The following is a 22,918-nucleotide window of genomic DNA, read 5'->3' on the forward strand; positions in this document are numbered from 1 at the left end:
AGTCCCCTCTAGGTGAGACTAACTAACTCCTTAGAGTGTTAAGATGTAACCTTATCTTGAATCCTAACCAAATTATATAGATAGAGCACCACCATGAACTCCCACTAGGGATGTCAAAAAAATTCGTACCCGCGGGTATTCACGGATAAAACCCGCAACGGATAGAAAATGGATATTAAAAATGGATACCCGCTACCCGCGGGTACGGGTATTTCTGATACTCGCATGTTAACGGGGCGGGTACGGGTATCATAGTATCTGTACCCGTGGATACCCGTACCCGCTAAACTTACACCCATTGACATTCTTCTCTTTCTTTTCTTTGAAATTGGGCATATACATCAAACCTTATATAGACAATGACGTTTATGGTATGCTTGTAGTCAAATGATGGAATCAAAATAAGAATACTTGTCATGTGACAATTGAGGTTTATTATTTTCTTATTTTGTTTATTTTTCAGGAACTAATCAGAGAAAGTGAGTTTGTTGATCAAAGCACTAATTAAAGAATTTTCATTGTGTTGAACGTCATTTTATATCTACTTTTACAATTATTTGGACTTGTATCAACTTGAGTTTATTTGAACTTTATTTAAAATTTATGACAGTGATGTATTTTATTTTATTTTATTTGAATTTATGATTAAATATTTGTTTTTTAAATAATTTTATAAATATCCGCGGGTACCCGTGGATACCCGTGGATATGAAAAAAATAGGTGGATACCCGCAAAATGGATACCCAACGGATATGGATACGGGTACGGGGCAGATATTTATCCAGCGGGTAGGGTACGTGGGAGCTACTACCCGTACCCTACCCGCCCCGTTGACATCCCTAACTCCCACTAACAAGGTCATGAAATTACGTCCCGACCAACTGAGGCACCACCATGAAGTCTCACCTAGAGGCTCATGGAATTACGTCCTAACCACATACGATTCATATTCCATAAACCAATTAATACTTGTCATGCATATAAGTCTCATGCCAACCTTTATAACCAACCCTCACTCTTATTCCATGTCAAATACATACCAACTCATCATTCTCAAACCATGGAACCAGCCATACATGTAGCATATCCAAATCATGTTAAACTCATTCATCGCAGACTATAGATTTTCTCATTCATACCAAATTCATGACCACATATATAACCAACCATTCATGTATATTCCATACCAAGATCATGCCAAACTCATCATTCACTACCCATAAACCATCTTTACTCATGCATATTCACTCATCTCATGCTTTAACATAGCAATCCAACTTAACATCACATTATGCAAACGATTTTGGGATTTTAGAAATAAAACTGCAGCTTGTGTAAAGCTCAGGAAATTTTTGTATTTATATTCAAATTAAATATGATTAAATCAAGAACCAAATGAAACAAGAACCAACTTAATTGAATAACTATAAAGAAAATTGTACACCAAACAAGCAACAAAGGTCAATGTTGTCATCAACCAAACTACAGTGATCTTGCAATAAAAACTTCTCTCCTACAGAGATCGGACCGGTCAAAGTCAAAAACTATGTGTTAAGGATCAACTGTTAAAATATTAGCTCGATCCAACGGTTAAAGAAGTAGTAACTTTTATTTTACGAAAAGTGCGCAGTGTTGTCAACAACCAAACTACAGTGACCTTGCGATAAAAACTTCTCTCACTACAGAGCTCCAATTAAAGATCCGACCGGTCAAAGTCAAGAATTTTGTGTTAAGGATAAGATGTTAAAATTTCAGCTTGATCCAACGGTTAACGCAGTAGGAATATTCATTTTACGAAAAGTGTGCAATGTAGAAAAAGAGTAGCGTCACATCAATCAAACATACTCGCACACCATACATTTTTATTCGACCTACAGCCTCATTCAAGCATCACAGCCATACAAACAGACCAAAAATCGGAAAAATAACTTTAAATACATAAACCTTAGCTTCTCTTACCTGAAAAAAGCTAGCAGAATATTCCGACACCCAAGCAAGTGAGTACTATCGACCACGGAGCAGATTCACGATTTGTAAAATAGTGGAATGGATTCAAAATGGGTTACCATGGTGAACCCTAGTTAGAATCATGATGACAAAGATGAGAATGAAAAAGGTACGGTGGAGAATCAACTTACATGGATAAGAATGGAGTTGAGTTAACGCAAAGAAGGGTAAGACCCAAACCCTAGCAGAGCTTTTGTGGAGAAAGAAGGGAAGAGTGAGAGCACTGATTTTGGTAATTGAGTGCAGAATGAGAGACCTTGGCTACTTTAGGGGCCTTGGCACCCTATGAATCAGTCTTTAGATCAAACTAATTAGGGCAACCCTTAAAAATAAGAGCAGATAATTGAGCCTTACAAATATCATTGAAATGTATATCCATGTGAGTTCTACATATATAAATATATGCATATGACGAAGCAACGATAAAGTAATTGATTTATCAATGTCATTATTAAAATGAATTTACATTGAACTGTGGCATTATGATCAAATTTCCTTTGTGGTAGTTTACCTTTCTCTGATAGAACAACATGAATGTATTTTTATACATGAGCATACACCTTTAGGATTTGGTTCTATAATGAATTAAAGATCTGCTTTATATTGTTTTCATTAAAAATATGTATATAAAGATATTTTGTTAAAACTGAACTTTATCTTAATATTGAATATTTGATAATATTATGTTTCATTTGTCATAATTTTTTATTATTTTATATTAATTAATTAATTAATATTTAAATAGTAAGAAAGTTTGTATGGATATGAGTACAAGTATATACCTGTTACCCTGTGAGCATAGAGATGAGACAAAAGTTTGATACCCGTTGGGTTGAGTATGGGATGATGATGAATTTTTTTGATGGGGATCAGTATGGCATAGTGAAACTTGTCTTTGCGGCATCGTGTTACCATCCTTATATTAAAATAATAAAATATTGAAAGTATTATGTAATTAAATATTATGAAAATTAAGTTATATTGTTGTAAATGTTGTTATTAAAGTAATTAGTAAATCTAAGTGATGCAATAATAATTTCAGTTTTAAATATAATAAATAGAATTGATATCACAATATAATATAATTAATTGATTTTACGAAATAATTATAATAGTCTATGATCTGTGCGTATATTTTTTTATTTCAATTTTTTTAAAATAATAATATAATTGTTATTATATTTATTTAACCATTAAAAATACTAATAATAATAATATTATATAAATTTTAAATTTTAAAAATTTTAAAAGATTAAAATTATATTTAGCAAAAGTATTTAGTATAACAAAGTTTTTTATAATTAAAAAAAAATACACTTATAATAATAACACAATTATGAATAGTAATAATAATAATAAAAATAATATTTATATTATAAATATTAATATTAATGTTAACACTAAGACTTATGTCAACTATAATAATCTATAATTATATATAATGATATACATTAACAACAAAACAAATAAAAATGACAAGTAATTGAAATACGATCCCGTAGTAAATTAATTTAAAATATGTGTCTAACTATAATAATAATAATAATAATAATAATATCATTATAATAATATATCGTAATGATAAAATAACAATAATACAATAACTACATATGTAAAGAGATATACATTTGTTGTGTCCTCTTTTGTTTATACAATTTTATCCTCTTAATTATTATTTGTTAAATTAAAATAATTATTCATAATAAAAATTATTTGTCCATTTTATCATTTTAATAATTTTAGCAACTATATTTTTAATTCAAATAATTACACAGATATAAAAATAAAATTAACAACAAAACAAAGAAAAAGTGCAAGTAATTGAGATATGATCCCGTAGGAAATAAATGTAAAATGTATGTTTAACTATAATAAAATAATAATAATAATAATAATAATAATAATAACAATAATAATAATAATAATAATAATAACACTAAAATAATATCTCGTAGTGATAAAAAAAATACTACTACTAATAATAATAATAATAATACAACTACATATATAAAGAGATAAACAACTTTGGTCTCCTCTTTTGTTTTTTCAATTTTATCCTCTTAATTGTTATATTTTAAACTTAAATAATTATTTAAAATAAAAAAATTATTTTTCAGTTTTATTATTTCACTAATTTTAGTAACTATTTTTTTGAATTGAAATAATTATTCAAATGTAAAGATGAATAAACAACAAAACAAATAAAAGGATAAAGTAATTGAAACATGATTCATAGATAGTAAGTAAAAGTAAAATGTGTATGTAACCATAATAATAAAAACAATAATAATAACTATTATAATAATGATAGTTCTAATTAATAATAATAGTAGTAATAATAACAATAATAGTAATATAATAATAGAAATAATTATAGTTAATAATGATAATAATAATATTTATAGTTGGTAGTAATATTGGTCATAATAATTATAGTTAATAACAACATTTATAGTTAACAATAATAATAATTATTATTATTATAATTAGAGCTAATAATAATAATAATAATAATAATAATAATAATAATAATAATAATAATAACAATAATAACAATAATAATAATAATAATAATAATAATAATAATAAACAAATGATAATAATAATAATTTTTATGCAATGTCAATGCAAATACCAAGGCTAATGTTGACATACTAATAATCTATAATTATATATAAAAATATACATAAGCAACAAAACAATTAAGGTGGACAACTAATTAAAATATGATCTCATAGTAAATAAAATTAAGATGTGTGTGTAATTATAATAATAATAATATCTCGTAGTGATAATAATACCATTATAATAATATCCCATAGTGATAATAATAATAATAGTAATAATAATAATAATTCACTAACTAAATATATAAAGAGTTACACATTTTTTATATCCTTTTTTTGTTTTTACAATTTTATCCTCTTAATTATTATTTATTAAATTTAAATAATTATTCATAATAAAAAATTATTTTTCACTTTTATCATTCTACTAATTTTAGTAACTATTTTTTTCAATTCAAGAAATACCAAGATATAGAGATAAAATGAATAACAAAACAAATACAAAAAATAAGTAATTAAAATATGATCCCGTAGTAAATAAAAGTAAAATATGTGTCTAGTTATAATAATAATAATAATATCGTGTAGTGATAAAAAAAATAATACTAATACTACTACTACTAATAATAATATTAATATTAATACAATTAATATATAAAGAGATAAACATCTTTGATGTCTTTTTTATTTTATCAATTTTATCCTCTTAATTATTAAATTTTAAATTTAAATAATTATTTATAATAAAAGAATTATTTTTCAATTTTATTATTTTACTAATTTTAGTATCAATTTTTTTTTTAAATTGAAATAATTGTTCAAATTGAAAGATAAAGGAACAACAAAACAAATAAAAATGACAAGTAAACGAAACATGATTCCTACATAATAAGTAAAAGTAAGATGTGTATCTAACAATAATAATAAAAACAACAATAATAATAATAACTATTATAATAATTATAGTTCTTATTAATAATAATAATAATAGTAATATAATAATAAAAATAATTATAATTAATAATAATGATAATAATATTTATAGTTGATAGTAATAATGATTATTAATTATAGTTAATAATAATAACCCGTGACGGATCTTGACCAATAATTTTGGAGGAGCCAAAATAATTTATAGTAAAAAATTTTGAACTCATCAATAATTTTTTCAGAATAAAATTCTCCATTTATTCCTTTTTGAATGTAAATAACCATATTGTGTTCAAGAAATTCATCTTTCATCTTATTCCAAATTTTGTTTTGATAATCTTCGTTGTAGAAAATGAAACATTAAGAGTTAAATAAAATGAATTAGACAATCAATCAAGTAAAATATCTTTAATTTGTTTGTTTTTATCAAAGATTGACATAATTCAATAATGGTGGACAAATCCTTCAAATTTGAATGGGTATGAACATCAACAATGACATTAAACTAATCATATATTTATCAATATACCTTTTTTTTTAAGTTTAAGACAAAAAAATAATTTATCATAACCTAATAAAAATTGAGACGTAATTACTAACAAAAATATATAATAATAATAATATTATATATTACAAATAAGAGTAATAACTTTACCACTAATAATGTTAATAATACTAATAGTAATAATATATAATAGTGAAATATAATAATAATAACAATTATTATTATAATAATAATATTAATATTTGTTATAATTTACTACTATCACTATAAATAATATTTATAATAATAATATTATTAATAATTAGAAATACTAATACTTATAAAAATATTACAAATAATAATATTATTTATAATTAATATTATAGCTGAAATCATAAATAAATGAAAAAATAAAAACAAATTGACTTTTGTAGGATTTGAACCCGGGTCCTTTTGTACCAGAGTTTTAAAATGACGAAAAAACTAATTTTTTTGACATGTGTCAATAAAAACAAATGAGTAATGTAGTAATTTTTGTGGTATCTTCTTTTCTTAATATGTAATAGATGTAATAGACTATTACATGCACACACGTATGTTCACCTTTTTGTAACAAAAAATAATAAAATTCTAATTATAAAAACATATAACTAACTTTTACAATTTAACTATAAATATTTTTATTTGTTTTACAATTGATTTTTATTTATTTAGTAAATGAATTTTTATTTTTATTTATTTAATTTTAAAAAGTAGTTAAATTTAAAAAAAAAATACTTAAATTTAAAAAATTAGTTAAATTTAAATAAAACAGTAATTTAAAAAGTAAAAGTGAAAAAAAATGACACCAAATTTTCTTTTATATATATATATATTACTATTTTATTATCTATAATCTATAATTATATATCTATAATCTATAATCATATATAAAGATGATTGTCTTTTTTTTGTTCACATTTCATAATTTCAATTTTACCCTTTTTATATAATTATTTATTAAATTTTAAAAATTGACAGTTATTTTTATATGTCTTCTATACAACTGTATTTTTACATGTCTTCTATACAACTGTCTATCTTCTTTCTCTTTTTTTTCCTATTCAACAATTATTTTTTTCATCTTTTTTTCATTCATTTCACTTTATTTTTAATAAATATAAATTTATTTTGTTGATAACTTACTAATATAATATGATTCATATTTAAAAATTGTGTACACTCGCACGTGTGTTTACGCTAGTAATTTATAAACATGATTCCATCTTTTGTATCTATATTTCATAATTTCAATTTTATCCTTTACAACATAATTATTTTGTTAAATTTTTAAACATTAACCCATTACTCTTACATGTTCTTTATCAAATTGTCTATCTTATATCTTCTTCTTTTTTTCTTATTCATCGACAATTATTTTTTCATCTTTTTTTCACTTTGTTTTAATAAATATAAATTTGGTTTATATATTAACTTAATATCATTAGAATATCATCATCTACTAATATAATATCATATATATTTAAAAAAAATGCATACACACCGATACGATAGCTCTTGTGCTTAGACTAGTTATATATAAAGAAGATTTTCTCTTTTTTGTACACATCTACTTATTCCTAATTTACAATAATTATTTATTTAAAGAAGAATAATTATTTTTACATGTTTTTTTATAAAACTAGTTTAACCGTTATTTTCGTTCTCCTTCAATCATTAATAGTTATTTTATCTATTTTTACTCGTTTATTCCACTTGATTTTTAAGGGTTAAATATGTTTTTGGTTCCTCAAGTTTTAGTGAAATTTGGAATTAGTCTCTTTTCAAAATGTTTGATCAATTTAGTCCTTTAACTTTAAAAATGCGTGAATTTAATTCTTTTAATCAAATTTTGTTAAGTTTATATGACATTTCAACGCATTTAATGATAGTATTTGAATTTTTTACACCATGACACATTTTAGCTTCAATGTTAACTCAAATATTATCATAAAATGTGTTTAAAATGTCAAATAAACTTAACAAAATTTTGTAAGAATGACTAAATTCACGCATTTCTAAAGATGAAGGACTAAATTAATATAAAATTTTGAAGAAGAACTAATTCAAAAATTTACTTAAACTTAAGAGACCAAAAACATATTTAACCCTATTTTTAATACATATAAATTTACTTTATATATATATATATATATATATATATATATATATATATTAATTTATTAATATTATAATATCATCACTTAATATATCATATATACTTAAAAAGTGACTACACACATATGCGGTAGTGATTAGGGATGTCAACGAGGTGGGTAAGGTACAGGTAGTAACTCTCCCGTACCCTACCAGCTAGATAAATATATGCCCCGTACCCGTATCCATATCCGTCGGGTATCCATTATGCGGGTATCCGCCTATTTTTTTCATATCCGCAGGCATCCACGGGTACACGCGGGTATTTACAAAATTATTTAAAAAACAAATATTTAATCATAAATTCAAATAAAATAAAATAAAATAAAATATATCAATGTCATAAATTTTAAATAAAGTTCAAATAAACTCAAGTTCACACAAGTACAAATAATTATAAAAGTAAATATAAAATGACATTCAACACAATTAAAATTCTTTAATTAGTGTCTTGATCAAAAAGTCCATCAAAATAAACAAATAATAAACCTCAATTGCCACGTGTCAAGTATTCTTATTTTGATTTCATCATCTGACAACAAGCATACCATAAACGTCATTATTTATCTAGGATTTGATGTATATGCCCAATTTCAAATATCAAATAAAGGAAAGAGAAGAATGTCAATGCGTGTACTTGGAAGAAGATAACGTACCAATACTTGAAATTTGAAGAATAAAGACAGAAGATAAGATGTGCAACTTAGAAAAAATTTGACTAAAATGTTTTTTACTAATATATATATATATATATATATATATATATATATATGAGGGTACTTTTTGTGAATTAAAGTTTAGCGGGTACGAGGATCCACGGGTACAGATACTATGATATCCGTACCCACCTCGTTAACATACGGGTATCAAAAATACCTATACCCACGGATAACGGGTATCCATTTTTAATATCCATGTCCTACTCGTTACGGGTTTTATCCGCGGATACCCGCGGGTACGGACTTTTTTGACATTCCTAGTAGTGATCGTGATTATGCTAATATAAATAAAAAAGATATTCCTTTTGAGTATCTTTTTTCTACTTTTTAATTTTATCATTTTAAATTCAAATAAAAGAAATATATTTTTTTATCTTTTTTACTTTTCCAATCTTATCATTTTAATAACTACTTTTTTAAATTTAAATAATTACATAATAAATCACTTTTATTATTTTGGTAATTATTTTTCAAATTTAGATAATTACTCATAATATTATTTACAATATTTTTTATTTTGATTAGTAAATTTTGTTTTATTTATAATTATATCTATATTATATATAACTATATATCCTTTATGCTTTTTTAATATTACTCTTTTAATTATTATTTTTAAATATTTAAAATATGCGTATAATAAAGATGTTACCGATAATTTATATTAGAATGTTATAATATTGACTCGCTTCTGTAATTTACGACTTTGGTAATTTTTTTGACTTTGACCCCACGAGGCATTTATTGGGATGCAGTTAGGGTTTAAGAAGAAAAAAAAAAACTGTTTCGCCTTTGGCTAAGAAAAATTGAAAATCTCGCAATAGGGTTTTCAGTTATTCCAATTGAAAGCCATGTATATAAACCCTTGCTATGTTGGTTACCCAGTCCCACGTTCTAAAACTGCAATTGAAGCTTGTTACAGCAACTAGAATCGGAACAAACCCACTTTCTCTTTTCAAGGTTTGGTCTTTTTTCTGCTCCAAAACCGTAGAACGAGCAGAGGAGAAAGAACACACCCTGAATTTGTTTTTGCATGATATAGGAACGACAATGTCTTCAGATCTCAATGATTACAAAATCATCAAGGAGGGAGAAGCTGAGATTCTCATGCACGCAAAAAATGAAGTCTTCTATAACAAAACTCAGGTGATGAAGCGTGCCTTTTTATTTATATAATTTTTTTTTTTTTTTGGGGTTTGGCTTTGAAATATTGCTTGTGCTGAAAACCCCACTTCAAATTTGTAGTTTCCCCTCTGTCATCAGATACATCTTTTGTATGTTTCATGATAGGCAAATGTTGAAAGTTGAAGAATTGGATGATGTTAGAACCTCTCCAATTTATTTGAGATGACGGTTATTGGTTAGGTTATTAAGATGGTTACTAGTATGATTTTATGAGCAAGTCATTATTCATTCTCTTTTGTTATGTTTACATGTGATTCCTCTGCTTATTAACCTTTTCTTCTAGGGGTGAACTGATGAATTCAATATTAGTTCAGTATAGACTGACCTTTCTTCCTTCTTTATAATTATTAGGTTAATAACAGGGATATATCAGTAGCTGTTTTGAGAACATTTATATCGAAAAGGAAGCAAGAGCACGAGGCACATTTGTACAAGAAAACAAAAGGGGCTCCAAAAGTACCTGAAAATAGTGAACCTTCTGAATTGGTTAAGGAGGAGGAACCTGACACAACTCCACCAGAAGATCATAAATCTAATGGGGAATGCAAAATAGAGGAAGAGATATCTCCAGAAGAACCTTGCAGCACTATGGAAGAAGATTCGGTGAAGGTCACTGAAGAATGTAGCACTACAGAAGGGCAAATCAATCCTTCAGAAGGAAAAGGACGGAGGGAACTGAAGCCCCCGAGAGTTCTTGAGGTTTTGTGTAGTTGCTAGATTTCATTTATATAGGAACTCTTTGACGTCATTTTGACACCATGATTATTGTCTATTCAATATTGATTTAATTTAAATATTTTTCACTGAAATTCAAATCCAGACCAAGTATCATGTGTATAATATAACTGTTCTCTTGCCGGCATACAGGCTTTGTCTGCATCTGGGCTAAGGTCTCTCAGATATGCCCGCGAAGTGGATGGAATTGGTCAGGTTGTTGCTGTGGACAACGATCAAGGTGCTTCATGATTTTTTAAGTTTATATTGTCCTTGAATTTTATTATATGGTTTTAGACATTGAAAGTTCTGCCTTTTTATGGTTTGTCTGCTCATTGGGTATTTACAATTGATATTATCTTTTTTGAGATTAGTGTGCACTTTGATTTTTCAGCTTAAGCAATGCTTACTAGAAGTTTTTTTTTTTTTTCTTTTGCATTTGGCAGCTTCTGTTGATGCTTGTAGAAGAAACATCAAATTCAATGGTTCAGTTGCAGTTTCAAAAGTTGAGTCTCATCTTGCAGATGCTCGTGTATATATGCTAACCCACCCTAAAGAATTTGATGTTGTAAGTGGATGCTACGGTTATGTACTTGTGTTAACCTTTCTGAGGAAGTGTGCTTTTCATGACCTTTATGTGTGCTGTTTTTTTCAGGTTGATCTTGATCCTTATGGTTCACCTTCTGTGTTTCTGGATTCAGCAGTCCAATCTGTTGTTGATGGAGGTATGCTGATGTGTACTGCAACAGACATGGCTGTGCTCTGTGGGGGGAATGGGGAGGTCTGCTATTCAAAGTAATGTTATTACTCTTATTGGCTCTAAACTTTCTTTGGCATTTGTTTGATTGGTGGACTGAACATCTAACAATTGCTATTCACACTAGATATGGATCATACCCATTGAGAGGAAAATATTGCCATGAAATGGCTTTGAGGATTGTGCTGGCTTGCATTGAGGTATATATACTTTCAAGGACAATAGATATATGATTGTCTCATCAATATAAAATCGTACTATTATTTGGGGATTGTTTGGGTTAACTGTTTTTTAGTAGCTAGCTACTTGTACAGTCATCGAAAGGAAGTCATCTGGTAGCATTTGAGAAAATGTCAGAAATGGCGAGCATAGAAGCTCCTTTTCTATTTGTAATAAATGATGCTGTAACTGTTGTATTTTCTTTTTGGTTCTGATTTTCTGTTCTGGTACTTCATCTTACGAACCTTAGAAAAAAATTCCAGAAAATTACAACTAGCCTTTTTGTTAATATATTTATGACATTTTATCGACAAACCAAAACAAATGTCCCCAATAATCATTGTGTATGAATAGTAATATTTCGAGAAGATGTCATGATAAAATACAATTCAAACGGTTCATGTCTATAGTATGCTTTCTAATATGTAGTAACATATAGGAGAAATTTTTATGTTCTATACACTTTGCAGCTTTCTAGTTGTATAATTGTACCCCAAGATAGGTACGCATACAAAATGTGATACAGGTTTGGCATGACACTAGTACAGGGAATTGAAAATTCCTTAAAGAAACAGGTACAGTATGGGTAGGATACTTTAATAGGTAGAATAAAACCTATATATTGAATTGGTGCATCATATTTGAAAATTATTGTTTGCATGCATTAAAATTATTATATCCATTTGATTGAATCATAAACTATCTTATTCCTGAGGCCTATGTTAGATATGGGAATTATTAACTACGAATTTGCTTGATTGAGAGTATTTGTGCAGTCCCTTAGTCATGTTGGTGATGGAACTATGGATTTGCTCCACCAATAAGGCCAAGTAAATTAATCCAATAGAGGAATAACAACAGGGGATAAGGCTATATTCTTTAGCAATTTGATGGCCCGATGAAATGTAAATAAGAAAACTGGAAGCAATATTAATTTAAATCAGACAAACAATTATGCGAGTAGTTGGCTAAATATTTCTATGCAATGTAAAAGCAAGAGTCATTGACTTCCTGAATACATAATGATATACCCTAACATCTTGAGGGTTTGTTAATACTTAAATTTGTATCCTCCTGTTATTTGGATGCCTAGATTGATGTTAAATAGCCAATCAGTCATGAAAGACGAAAATATTGTGCTAAAGTTTGAATCAGTTTAGTAACTATCTATATTTTGAAAGTTTACGTGTGATGCTTTCTTACCAATTGCAGAGTCATGCTAATCGGTACAAGAGGTATATCGTTCCTGTGCTATCCGTGCAGATGGACTTTTATCTACGTGTTTTTGTTCGCATATATACGTAAGTTCTCTCCTTTTAATATCATGTCCTTCAGTAAATATTGTTAGTGTCTGCAAATTAATGATTGTGACATAAAATATAATTTTCTTTTACCATGACTGAAAGAGGAAATACTTGGTTGCAGTTCTGCCAGTGCTATGAAAAACACTCCCCTAAAGCTTTCATATGTTTATCAGTGCACTGGTTGTGATTCTTTCCACCTGCAGCCCATTGGAAGGACCATTTCCAAGGTGTGTACCCTGTTCTAGTCTGTTATTGTCATTATTTTGTCACATTAATACATTCTGATTCACTATTTTCTAACCTCTTTGTACATCTAGACCTGCTGTCATTTTAGTAAGCTGTTCTTGACATTTGTATGATTTGTTATGTACATGTAATTATTTTTTTAAAATATGCATCTAATTATAAATTTTATTTTTCTCATCAATGACCTGATATTATTTACATTACACTCTAAAGTGAGTTACTCACTCTGGTAAAGCAGGATTCATATGTTTTATTCGTCTGTCCATCTTTTGTGCTAGGGATGAACAAGAGTAACAAGATAAAAATTGTAAAAGTTAAAACTAGACTTTTAGGGGGCATTTAGCTCATCTCAATTTACATAACTTTTAATAGTTATTTGTAGTATAAAATGTAATATGGAGTTGTGGTGGATAATCAATTCTATTATGACGTCTGGAAGTGTTACTTTTACCATTCAGTTCGTATATTTAATGTCATATACTGAGTTTAGTGCTGGTGAAGTTTGCCTGGATTACAATGCGCAACAAAGAATTAAAACTACACTAAGGAACCAAATAGAGAAATACACAAGGTTAGCACTAATTACACCTTGCATATTTGGAAAATCATATTTAATCTATATAAAGTTCTTACAATTGGACACCCTTTTACTAAAGAAATTACACATAGACCAAAAGGGCAGGCATGTTATACTACTTGTTTCTTTCAAGGCTTTTTAAATCCATTGCCTTATTTCCATTTACTATAAAAATCATGACGTGTTGAGGGGAGGAACTTATTTTCATTTTACCTTTTCAGAACACCAGCGTTAGATATTTGCCTGGTTTTGGTCCTGTTGTTCCTCAAGAATGCACTGACTGTGGAAAAAAATTCAATATGGGTGGTCCTATATGGTCTGCTCCTATCCATGACCAAGAATGGGTGGCTGCTATTCTAGCAGATGTGAAATCTATGAAAGACAGATATCCAGCTTACGATCGCATTTCAGCTGTGTTGACTACAATATCAGAGGTGTGTTTCCATGTTCATTTAAGACACATGCACTGACATTTTACGTTACAATTAGATTGCCCAAATCTTGTAAACTCTAATATTAAGATTATATTCTTTGCAGGAATTGCCTGATGTTCCCCTCTTTTTGAGTCTGCACAACCTCTGCGCAACTCTCAAATGCACTTCTCCATCGGCAATTATCTTCCGTTCCGCAGTGATCAATGCAGGCTATCGTATATCTGGAACTCATGTTAATCCATTGGGGCTCAAATCAGATGCACCCATGGATGTTATTTGGGATATTATGCGTTGCTGGGTAAGTGATCACACATGCTTAAAACCTTTTCTTTTCATTTACATGTTGAGTCTGTTTTGCTGCAGAATCGAATTTTTCTGACATGTATATAAAACGCTCCAAAATAAACACATTGCCCCATTTAAAGACGCTACGAGTAGAACTTATTTATTTTGCCTGGGTTTGCTGGGAAAATTTATAAAGAAATGATTTGGATTTTTACTCATTGTTCATTGGTTATCTCTCCCTTCAGGTAAAAAATCATCCAGTGAAGCCTCAGCCAGCAGATCAACCAGGCAGCATCATACTTGCAAAGGAACCAGTTCTACAGGTATGTTAATCATTAAAGATTTGGTCTCGTGCAAGATGTAGGGTTATTACCCTTCTCCTTTTCCCAACATTTTTATTATGTGCTATTTGGTGGCTAATTCAAGCAAGTCATGGAGGAGGATTTTATCTAAACTAAGATGTGTGCACAGATTTGTGGTGGGTGAGTTAGAGGTTGTAGAAAGCTTATGTTTTTACAAAACTTTGTTTGGCCAAACTTGGTATTATGAAGCACTAAGCACCACAAACATCTTCCAATAAGTTACTAAACATATTTTAGTCAAAACCATGAGACTAGTAAGACATGGGAAATGTGTAATGTAACTTATATCGTTGTTATTTAATTATTGTATAGCAAGACTTTTGGGCCATGTGGTGAATTTCCATGAACTTAGACATTGGTCATGGTTCGTATTTGGCATATGGTTTGGTTGGACTATGATCAGGTGTAGTGTGGTGACTAAAACTTTTCTTGTCTGTCCTTTTCAGGCCAATTTTTCTCGTGCTGTATCATCTCTCAGCAAGGCTCAAGCTAAGAAAGTTGCACGCTTTCTTCCAAATCCTGAAAGACACTGGGGTCCAAAACTGAGGGCAGGTCGTCAAATTACTAGCAAGCATGTCTCTCTTTTGGGTCCTGAAGCTATCAATGGAGCTCTCAATCAGGAAGACAACGAAGAACCAAAAAGTAAGAAGCCAAGGACTGAAGATACTGTCACATCTTAGCTCAAAAAGTTTTGAAATTATTTTCATCAATCTAGAGGTCATGGAGTTCTAAATTTATGGTTACTAAAGAAATCCATTTGTCTTCACTAAATTTTGCAGAGGTAAAAGAGTAAAAGTAGATAATGTGCCTTGTTTCTCAATTAACAAGTATGCAAAATGCTGAGGGAAGATTAAGGCACCTTGCATCAAATTAGATGTTAGAATTTGTCATTTTTTTTTTTGCTTTTGGGATTATTATGGAAATTGTACTGTGTGGATTATTTATTCCTAGTGACTATGTATTTGTTGTTTCTTATAGTTGAAGTTTCAATCTTTGAGCAAAAAGCAAAATAAAAAAGGAAATTAAAAAATTGCCTTTCGTGTTTAGATCTACTTATTCTCTGTCTTCATCTCTTGTATAAAAGCTGTTGAAGTCCTCTAGATATTTCTGTGTCCTTCATGTGTAAAAGTAATGACACTTAATGTATGCAGGTTCTTGAAGGATGTTCAAAATGTTTGGTAGTTATTATAATATTTTTTTAAATATAATAGTCACTGAATAGGTGCAATCCATGTGCATTGAGCCGATTTTATTTATTATATAGTTTTTTTCAAGAATTAATTATTGGTATCTAAGATTGTTGAGATTCATGAAGTGTGATGTAAATGTACAATCTTCATATTGAAGTTTTATTAAGAATGGTTGGTTTTAAATGGTGGGGATTGTACTGCTATTTTAATTGAGGACCATATAGGGTTTCAATTGTCAACATTTTGATTTGAGTCTACAAAACATTGTTACCTGAAAAATTATCGGTGTTAAGTTAAAATGTTCTGTAATTAATATTCTCTTTAAAATGGATGTGAAAAATTAAAAATATTTTCCTGTAATGCTCATAAATATATTTGAAAATAGCTAAACATTAGTATTGTTAAAATCAAATTAGATTATAATGGAATTGATGTTGAATTGATAACAGCAAAATGTATATTTTTTAATGTTATATTAAAAAATAAATTAGCATATCATTATTTAAAGTTAGGTGAAAATTTAAATCAACAAAAAAACTTATTTTTTTGGCAAATAGAAAAACTTATATTCCATTTCTTATAAGATTATAAATATTTACATAATTAAATAACATTTATTATACATAAATTTATGGTTTTTTTTATTTCTTTTATAAATCTTGGAGCAAGAAAGATTTAAAAAAAAAATAGAAGGAATCTTGTCTTATTCTTAATTAATTTTACAAGGTTTGATTCACAACAACTTTAGCAACAGTAGCTCAAACATTGTTAAAATAATTCTTTAAAAGTGTCACAATTCTGAAAAGTTCACCCTCAAATACTTAGTTTGACAGAAGTGATTAACTTCCTGAATCATGCTGCTCAAATCCAATTTCTAATAAAATAAATCTTCAATAAAACTTTATCTATCTTTCCATGAAATCATATTTGTTTAAAATAATTTTTTTAGGAACACTGATTTATGTTTTTTTCTTTAAAAGATTCACCATCAGTGTCGGTGAGAGTAAAACAACAGTAGCTAAGAACAGAACAGTGGCATATTCTTAAGTACTAAATAAAATCCCAAAAGCTATGGACAACAACTATACGGATTCACCACATAACAGACACCTAAGGTCACATATCCCAATGTCACAATAAATTGCCAGTGCTAACTCTGTCACAAAGCTTAGTACATGACACAGTTTTATTACAAACTTTCAATGATGTCAATCCAGTGGAACCAAAATACAGCTAGCCACTGCTCCTGCAGAACAATTTTTCACATTAAACCAACGTCACAACCTTCCACATCACATAAAAGACTTGCTAACGTGTCCATTGCAGCTACACTACAATAAATGTTTACGTAATCTTTTAATGTGAATGCAAAGTTAATGAAATTTTCATCATCAATTTTAGTGTTACTGTAGTTTTGTTTTATTAGTGCAATAGAAGAAATACCAAAGTTCAGTGCCAGAAATCAAACTACCATAATATCAACAACAAAAGTTTTCTCTTGCAGTAATAAGAAAACTAGTAACAAAAAAAAAGTTGACACTGAAAAGTTTATTCTACCAAAATACCGGGTTTCTTGTCTTGTTCTATAACTAGTATTTCCAAATTCTTTATACCAGCAACTATTTCTATCTGCATTAATAGTTGGTTTGACAAGCTGTGGAAGTTATTTCTAGTTTTTCATATAACTGGTTGAATAAATAGTCTACATACAGACATTGCAAAGAGCTTTTACATTTTTATCCAATCACAATTTGATAGCATAATGAATCTTATGATAATTAACTTAGTAATGATTTTTGTTGACTGATGCAATGAAGTTTTTTACATTGTCTACGTATGGAAGTTAAACTCTAATTGGATTGTTTCATCTTCTCATGAGAGGGAAATCATTGTTACAACTTTTTTTATGTTTATAAATTCAAGCTATAGCATTTGATGAAAAGGAGATGATTTGAGTGGCAGAAAAATTGCAGAAGAAAAATCAAACTTCCTGAACATATCAGTGTGAAAACTCGATCACTGTTGATTTGGTAATGAGAGTCATACATTGATATTCTTCCTATAACACTTGCTTCACTTGAACTTCAGAACTACCTTCAGAACTAGCAAGTGATAAGGTCCTGCAGTGATGTCTGTCTACTAAGGGTAAAAAAATCAGAAGAAAACAACTAGACCATTGTACTTTATTCTTTATAATCTCAAAGCATGAAGTGAAAAAAAAAATTACAGCTAACAATGCTGCAAACTTAAGGGACATTAATTGTAAATCAAAAAGAAATACTTAAAAAAAGTACAGCAGAAAAACAGTGCCACTTCTAGTCCAGTTTTAATGGTTGCTAACCAAGATTTGTTTATGCTTTGCCATTGGCCTTAGATGCTCCAGTAGGGTTAAGATCATCCCAAGCCTCAATCCAAGTAACCATGGCATCTGCAAGCTTGTCAAAGTAAGGATCAATCTTTGAAAGCTTTTCCTTGACTTGCTTGGAGAGCTCAATGTAGCACTTCTGCACAGTGGTGCATTCTTTTGGAAGCACAGCATTCTGGAAGAATGGAATAATGTCTTCCTGCCAGAATATGCCTTTGTACTCTTTCCTCAGGTTAACAAATGGGTTACTCGCCTTGCTGTGATAGATGTATGGAAGACCAGTCTTGATTCCTAGCCCCAGATGATCACAGATAACCTGAATCACCATCATCAAAGTATCTCATTTGTCTTTTTTCTATAATATTCATATACCTTTTTAAATGTATGAATGTAAGGAATCTATCTACCGAGCTTATCTATAACATAAACATTTCTGCTTGGATGAGTACTGAAATAACAAGTACTGATTCAGTGTGTGATTAGTTCATGTTATCAGAAGAAATAACTGCTTAATTTTACCAACTTTCTAAAGGGAATTTGGTTAAGAAGTAGACTTTAAGTCTAATTCAACCTCAAAAAACCAGTTTGTAAAGTGAGATTTGTATCCACTTATATATTATAAACTTGTCTTATCTCGAGTCGACCTGAAATTTCCAGCAACTTTTGGAGAAACGATTGTATATTTAGATTTAAGCATCACTAAATATGCATTTAACTGTTCCTATAAAAATTTTATGGTGAAAATAAGCAATGAAACTGACCTTGCAGCACCAACCAGCCCACATATCATCGTAGCGTCCAATTGGTTGACCATCTCCCATAAGACCAAAGTACATTGCAGGTCCAATGAGATCACGATCAAATGCCAAGTTCATTCCACACATTGGGAATAAAGTGCCCTTTGGAATGGTCATGACAGCATCCACATACCTTGTACACAATGACAAGAGTCACAATCAAAATTGTATGTGCTAAGCTAACACTTTGTAGTTTTAGTTAGGTAGAAGGTTCAAAATATGATTATTGCTATGTTATATAGTACTATGTACCTAGTGTTTCTCTCAAGAGGCTTCACAAGTTGTGTAGGAGCATCATAGTCTGGGATGTTGAGCCAAAGACCATGAGAAACTGCAGTTGGTGCACCTTCACGAAGACTAAAAGGGTATCCACGAACATAATCTGCTCCTTCTCTGAAGGGATCATAAAGGGTATTGAAGAAGTATGGTGTGGATGGACACAGAAGGTTTTTAATATGCTGCTCAAGTGCATTAATCTTTTTTCCAGATGGCTCAGTGGCAACCTGTGCCAAAAAGCAATAAACTAGTGAATAATTTAATTTAATTAAAAAAGGTAACAGCAGAAAAAGTTAGATATTAATCATCATATAAAAGTATAGACAAATGATTATAAAATCAATTGATAAAATCCAAGGTCCACAGAAGATATGGCACTGCTGACATGTGAATTAAACAGATAAAAGACAAAGTTAACACTATGGAATATAGACCAATGTAGTTTTTTGCAGTAAAAACTACACCCTAGCAGATGGAGTTGTAAGAAGAAAGGCAATTTTCAAAGACAATGCTTAAAACTTCCAAAATTCATAGAACAAATGAGCAGAATAATATTTCACTACCTTGAAGAGGAAGTTCATCATCACAGACCAGAAAACATGGATCTAACTCATGCAATGACCAAAAAGTAAAAAAAGAAAACAGCAGCAGCAGCAGTTGCACATTGAAAAAACATTTGGAGAATAACAATGATACAGAGCAGAATGACAGAATCCGTAATCTAGAGGGCACAGAATAACAGAATAACATCGAACAAAAGAGCAAACAAAAGCAGAACTTTGATGTGGTTTTTTCCATGCGTGTAGATTTTGTCCATTAACAAAATTGAGACCCCCAGAAAGGTAAAAGGAAAGAAAAACTCACAAAGCAGTCATCATCAATGGTGAAGATGTACTTCTTCTTAGACACCATGTAGCCAAAGCAGCGGCAAGCAGAGTCCTTGAAGGAGATGCAAGAGGCCCTTGGACCCAGAATCTTGTTGATGTCATTGCGGTTGTAGAGTTCATAGTCAAAACCAGGAGGAACCTTAATGGTTTTGGTGGGGTCACCGTCCTGCACAATGATCAAATGGTAAGGCTCAAAGAATGGCCTCCACATCTCAAGAAAGTCAAGGTTCCTTATGGTGGGGATAACGATGTCAAGCTCGTTTTTCAGTGGAGGTGGCGATGCCGCATAGGAAGCTCCAGATGCCATTGCCGCAAGAAGGTTAAGGTCACAGAAAAAGTTGCAGAGAGAAGGAGAAAGAGAAAGAGAAAGGGTGAAGAGAAGGGAGAAAAAGAGTGAGCTTTTGAAGGGAAAGAGAGGGAGGTTGTAGGAGTATTAAGGGGAAAAGAGAAGGGTGTAACACGTGCAATGCCTAAGTTATCGGCACTAGTATGGGGTGTGAACATTAAAGGTTGATGTCTCTGAATGTTTAAGGTAACAATGACTTCTTCAAGAGGTATTGCCCGCAAGATGTGGTAACTTTTGTGGATGGGAGAGAGAAAGAGACAGAGAGACAAAGAACAAGATTTCGTTTGAGATTTGTGTTTTACTGTTATGTCTAAGGAGTTATCATTTGTACGTGTTCATAAAATGAGGGTAATGTAATAATGTGTATTGTTGTTCATACATGAGTCATTCCATTGTGACTAAAAATTACATTTTTATGTCTTTTGATTCGAAGCTGTCGGGGGTTGGGAAAAGCTTGAAATCAAATGATTGTAAATTTGCTTGATTTAATTTAGAAGCGTGTGGGCTGATTTTTAGGAGAAAAAAAAAACTGATGGTTGAAGTGTTTTATGAATCTTTAAGGAGGAAAAATATTTTTTTTTTTTTATCATTTTACGATTTTCAAAATTCAGTTTTAGATTAAAAAATGTTATTGCTTTTCTATTTATATCTTTAATTTTGTAATGTAACACTTTTAATTTCCGAGTGATGTAGACTACTTCGTATTAAATAGTGTTTGACAGATTAACAATGATGTATTTTAGACAGAAAATAAATGAATAATTTGTTTTAGAAATTGTACTCCGAAAATTTTAGAGAATTACAATATAATTTATGGAATTTTTATTTATATGGATTTTAAGCACAAACAATTAAAAAATGTGAACAATATTCAAACGAGAGTGAAAGAAAGATAAAATTGAAAAGAAAAAGAATAAAATAGTTAGGAAACAAATATGAGTAAAGATTAATACTTGACTTATGTTAGAACTATCACATGATATTTTAATTTATATTATTTAAACTATTGATATTTAATCAATGAGTTCTATTCTAATACTCAATATCATAAGAAAATGAAGTTAAAATATAATTTCAGGTATTTGTCATCTCTTACCCAAATAAATCACCTATTTCAATTTATACTTATTCATTGCATTCACAAATTTCTCACCAAAATAGATATATTACAATCACCCATTCATATAATCTCAAAATAGTACACTAAACACTTAAGTATAAGCTTATCAAATAATAGAGAGATATTGCTTGAGCGAGACATTTTTTTTTATAAACATTTTTCCAAAGGAAATAATTAACATTAATTCTCTATTACTCATGTTGTGAGCTAATGTTTGAATAATTAAATATATCACTTAAGTATTATTCTAATGATTAAGAGGTATTCTTTTGGACGAAAGAGAATAAAAATTGACTTTTTCTTTCTCAAATACACATCACATGCTAGAGCTTAAGCAACCACATTCTCTTAGGAGAGAAAATTGTCTCAGTTACCAAATAGAAGTTTGAGGGATAATGCTCTATAATAACATTAAATGTCACTTCTTCATTTCCAATTAAAATGAGACAAATTTCCTCTATGTTTCAAAACAATCTTCATTGATGCAAATTAAAATACTTATGTCTAGGGATGTCAATGGGGCGGGTAAGGTACTTAATGAGCTGATAATTGGGAGCTTACTGCACTTAATGAGCTTTTCAAGACTTGACATTGCTTATGCAGTAGGTAGACTGAGTAGATACACTCAATGTCCTAATCAAGAACATTGGGATGCACTAGCAAGACTTATGAGATACTTAAGAGGTTCAATGGATTATGCCATTGAATATAATGGATTTCCCGCTGTACTAGAAGGGTACAATGATGCTAATTGGATCTCTAATTCAGATGAGACAAAGTCCACTAGTGGTTATGTATTCACACTTGGGGGTGGTGCGATTACATGAAGATCAACCAGGTAAACAATTATGGCAAGATCAACAATGAAATCTGAGTTTGTTGCTCTCGTAATGGCTGGTAGTGAGGTTGAGTGGTTGAAAAACTTCTTAGCAAACATTCCTCTAGAAATG

The 22,918-nt window shown here is 29.5% G+C and overlaps 2 protein-coding genes across 4 annotated transcripts; one reads left to right on the forward strand and one right to left on the reverse strand.

Annotated features, from left to right (window-relative positions):
* The first annotated feature begins 9,666 nt into the window (after positions 1-9,666).
* LOC114182182 (probable tRNA (guanine(26)-N(2))-dimethyltransferase 2) lies at positions 9,667-16,019 on the forward strand. 3 transcript variants are annotated; one of them, XM_028068982.1, is made up of 13 exons: positions 9,667-9,864; positions 9,947-10,050; positions 10,441-10,788; positions 10,957-11,044; positions 11,250-11,371; positions 11,459-11,598; positions 11,688-11,760; positions 12,992-13,080; positions 13,205-13,310; positions 14,128-14,340; positions 14,444-14,638; positions 14,871-14,948; positions 15,434-16,019. In XM_028068982.1, exons 2-13 carry the CDS (start codon positions 9,955-9,957, stop codon positions 15,665-15,667), a joined length of 1,782 nt encoding a protein of 593 aa, XP_027924783.1. In that variant the 5' UTR covers positions 9,667-9,864; positions 9,947-9,954; the 3' UTR covers positions 15,668-16,019. The 3 variants fall into 3 exon arrangements, with proteins under 3 accessions (XP_027924783.1, XP_027924782.1, XP_027924781.1); XM_028068981.1 differs by having other exon boundaries at positions 9,671-10,050; positions 15,434-15,629; positions 15,767-16,019; XM_028068980.1 differs by having other exon boundaries at positions 9,672-10,050.
* A 2,155-nt stretch (positions 16,020-18,174) lies between these two features.
* LOC114180989 (UDP-arabinopyranose mutase 1-like) lies at positions 18,175-21,034 on the reverse strand. Its single transcript, XM_028067297.1, has 4 exons — positions 20,480-21,034; positions 19,592-19,842; positions 19,304-19,472; positions 18,175-18,858 (listed from the first exon to the last, which is right to left on the reverse strand). Exons 1-4 carry the CDS (start codon positions 20,807-20,809, stop codon positions 18,529-18,531), a joined length of 1,080 nt encoding a protein of 359 aa, XP_027923098.1. The 5' UTR covers positions 20,810-21,034; the 3' UTR covers positions 18,175-18,528.
* Between the last annotated feature and the right edge of the window lie 1,884 nt (positions 21,035-22,918).

Source organism: Vigna unguiculata, chromosome 4 (assembly GCF_004118075.2).
Source record: "Vigna unguiculata cultivar IT97K-499-35 chromosome 4, ASM411807v1, whole genome shotgun sequence".
Classification (NCBI taxonomy): Eukaryota; Viridiplantae; Streptophyta; class Magnoliopsida; order Fabales; family Fabaceae; genus Vigna; species Vigna unguiculata.

Excerpts from the sequence above, each read along its gene's own strand:
- LOC114182182 (XM_028068980.1), top strand. The coding sequence starts at position 9,775 with ATGTTGGTTACCCAGTCCCACGTTCTAAAACTGCAATTGAAGCTTGTT. Across the intron at positions 11,372-11,458 it reads ACCCTAAAGAATTTGATGTT|GTTGATCTTGATCCTTATGG; the intron begins GTAAGTGGATGC and ends TGTTTTTTTCAG. Across the intron at positions 14,949-15,433 it reads CAAAGGAACCAGTTCTACAG|GCCAATTTTTCTCGTGCTGT; the intron begins GTATGTTAATCA and ends TGTCCTTTTCAG.
- LOC114180989 (XM_028067297.1), bottom strand. The coding sequence starts at position 20,809 with ATGGCATCTGGAGCTTCCTATGCGGCATCGCCACCTCCACTGAAAAAC. Across the intron at positions 19,843-20,479 it reads CCATTGATGATGACTGCTTT|GTTGCCACTGAGCCATCTGG; the intron begins GTGAGTTTTTCT and ends TTTTTGGCACAG. Across the intron at positions 19,473-19,591 it reads CCTCTTGAGAGAAACACTAG|GTATGTGGATGCTGTCATGA; the intron begins GTACATAGTACT and ends ATTGTGTACAAG.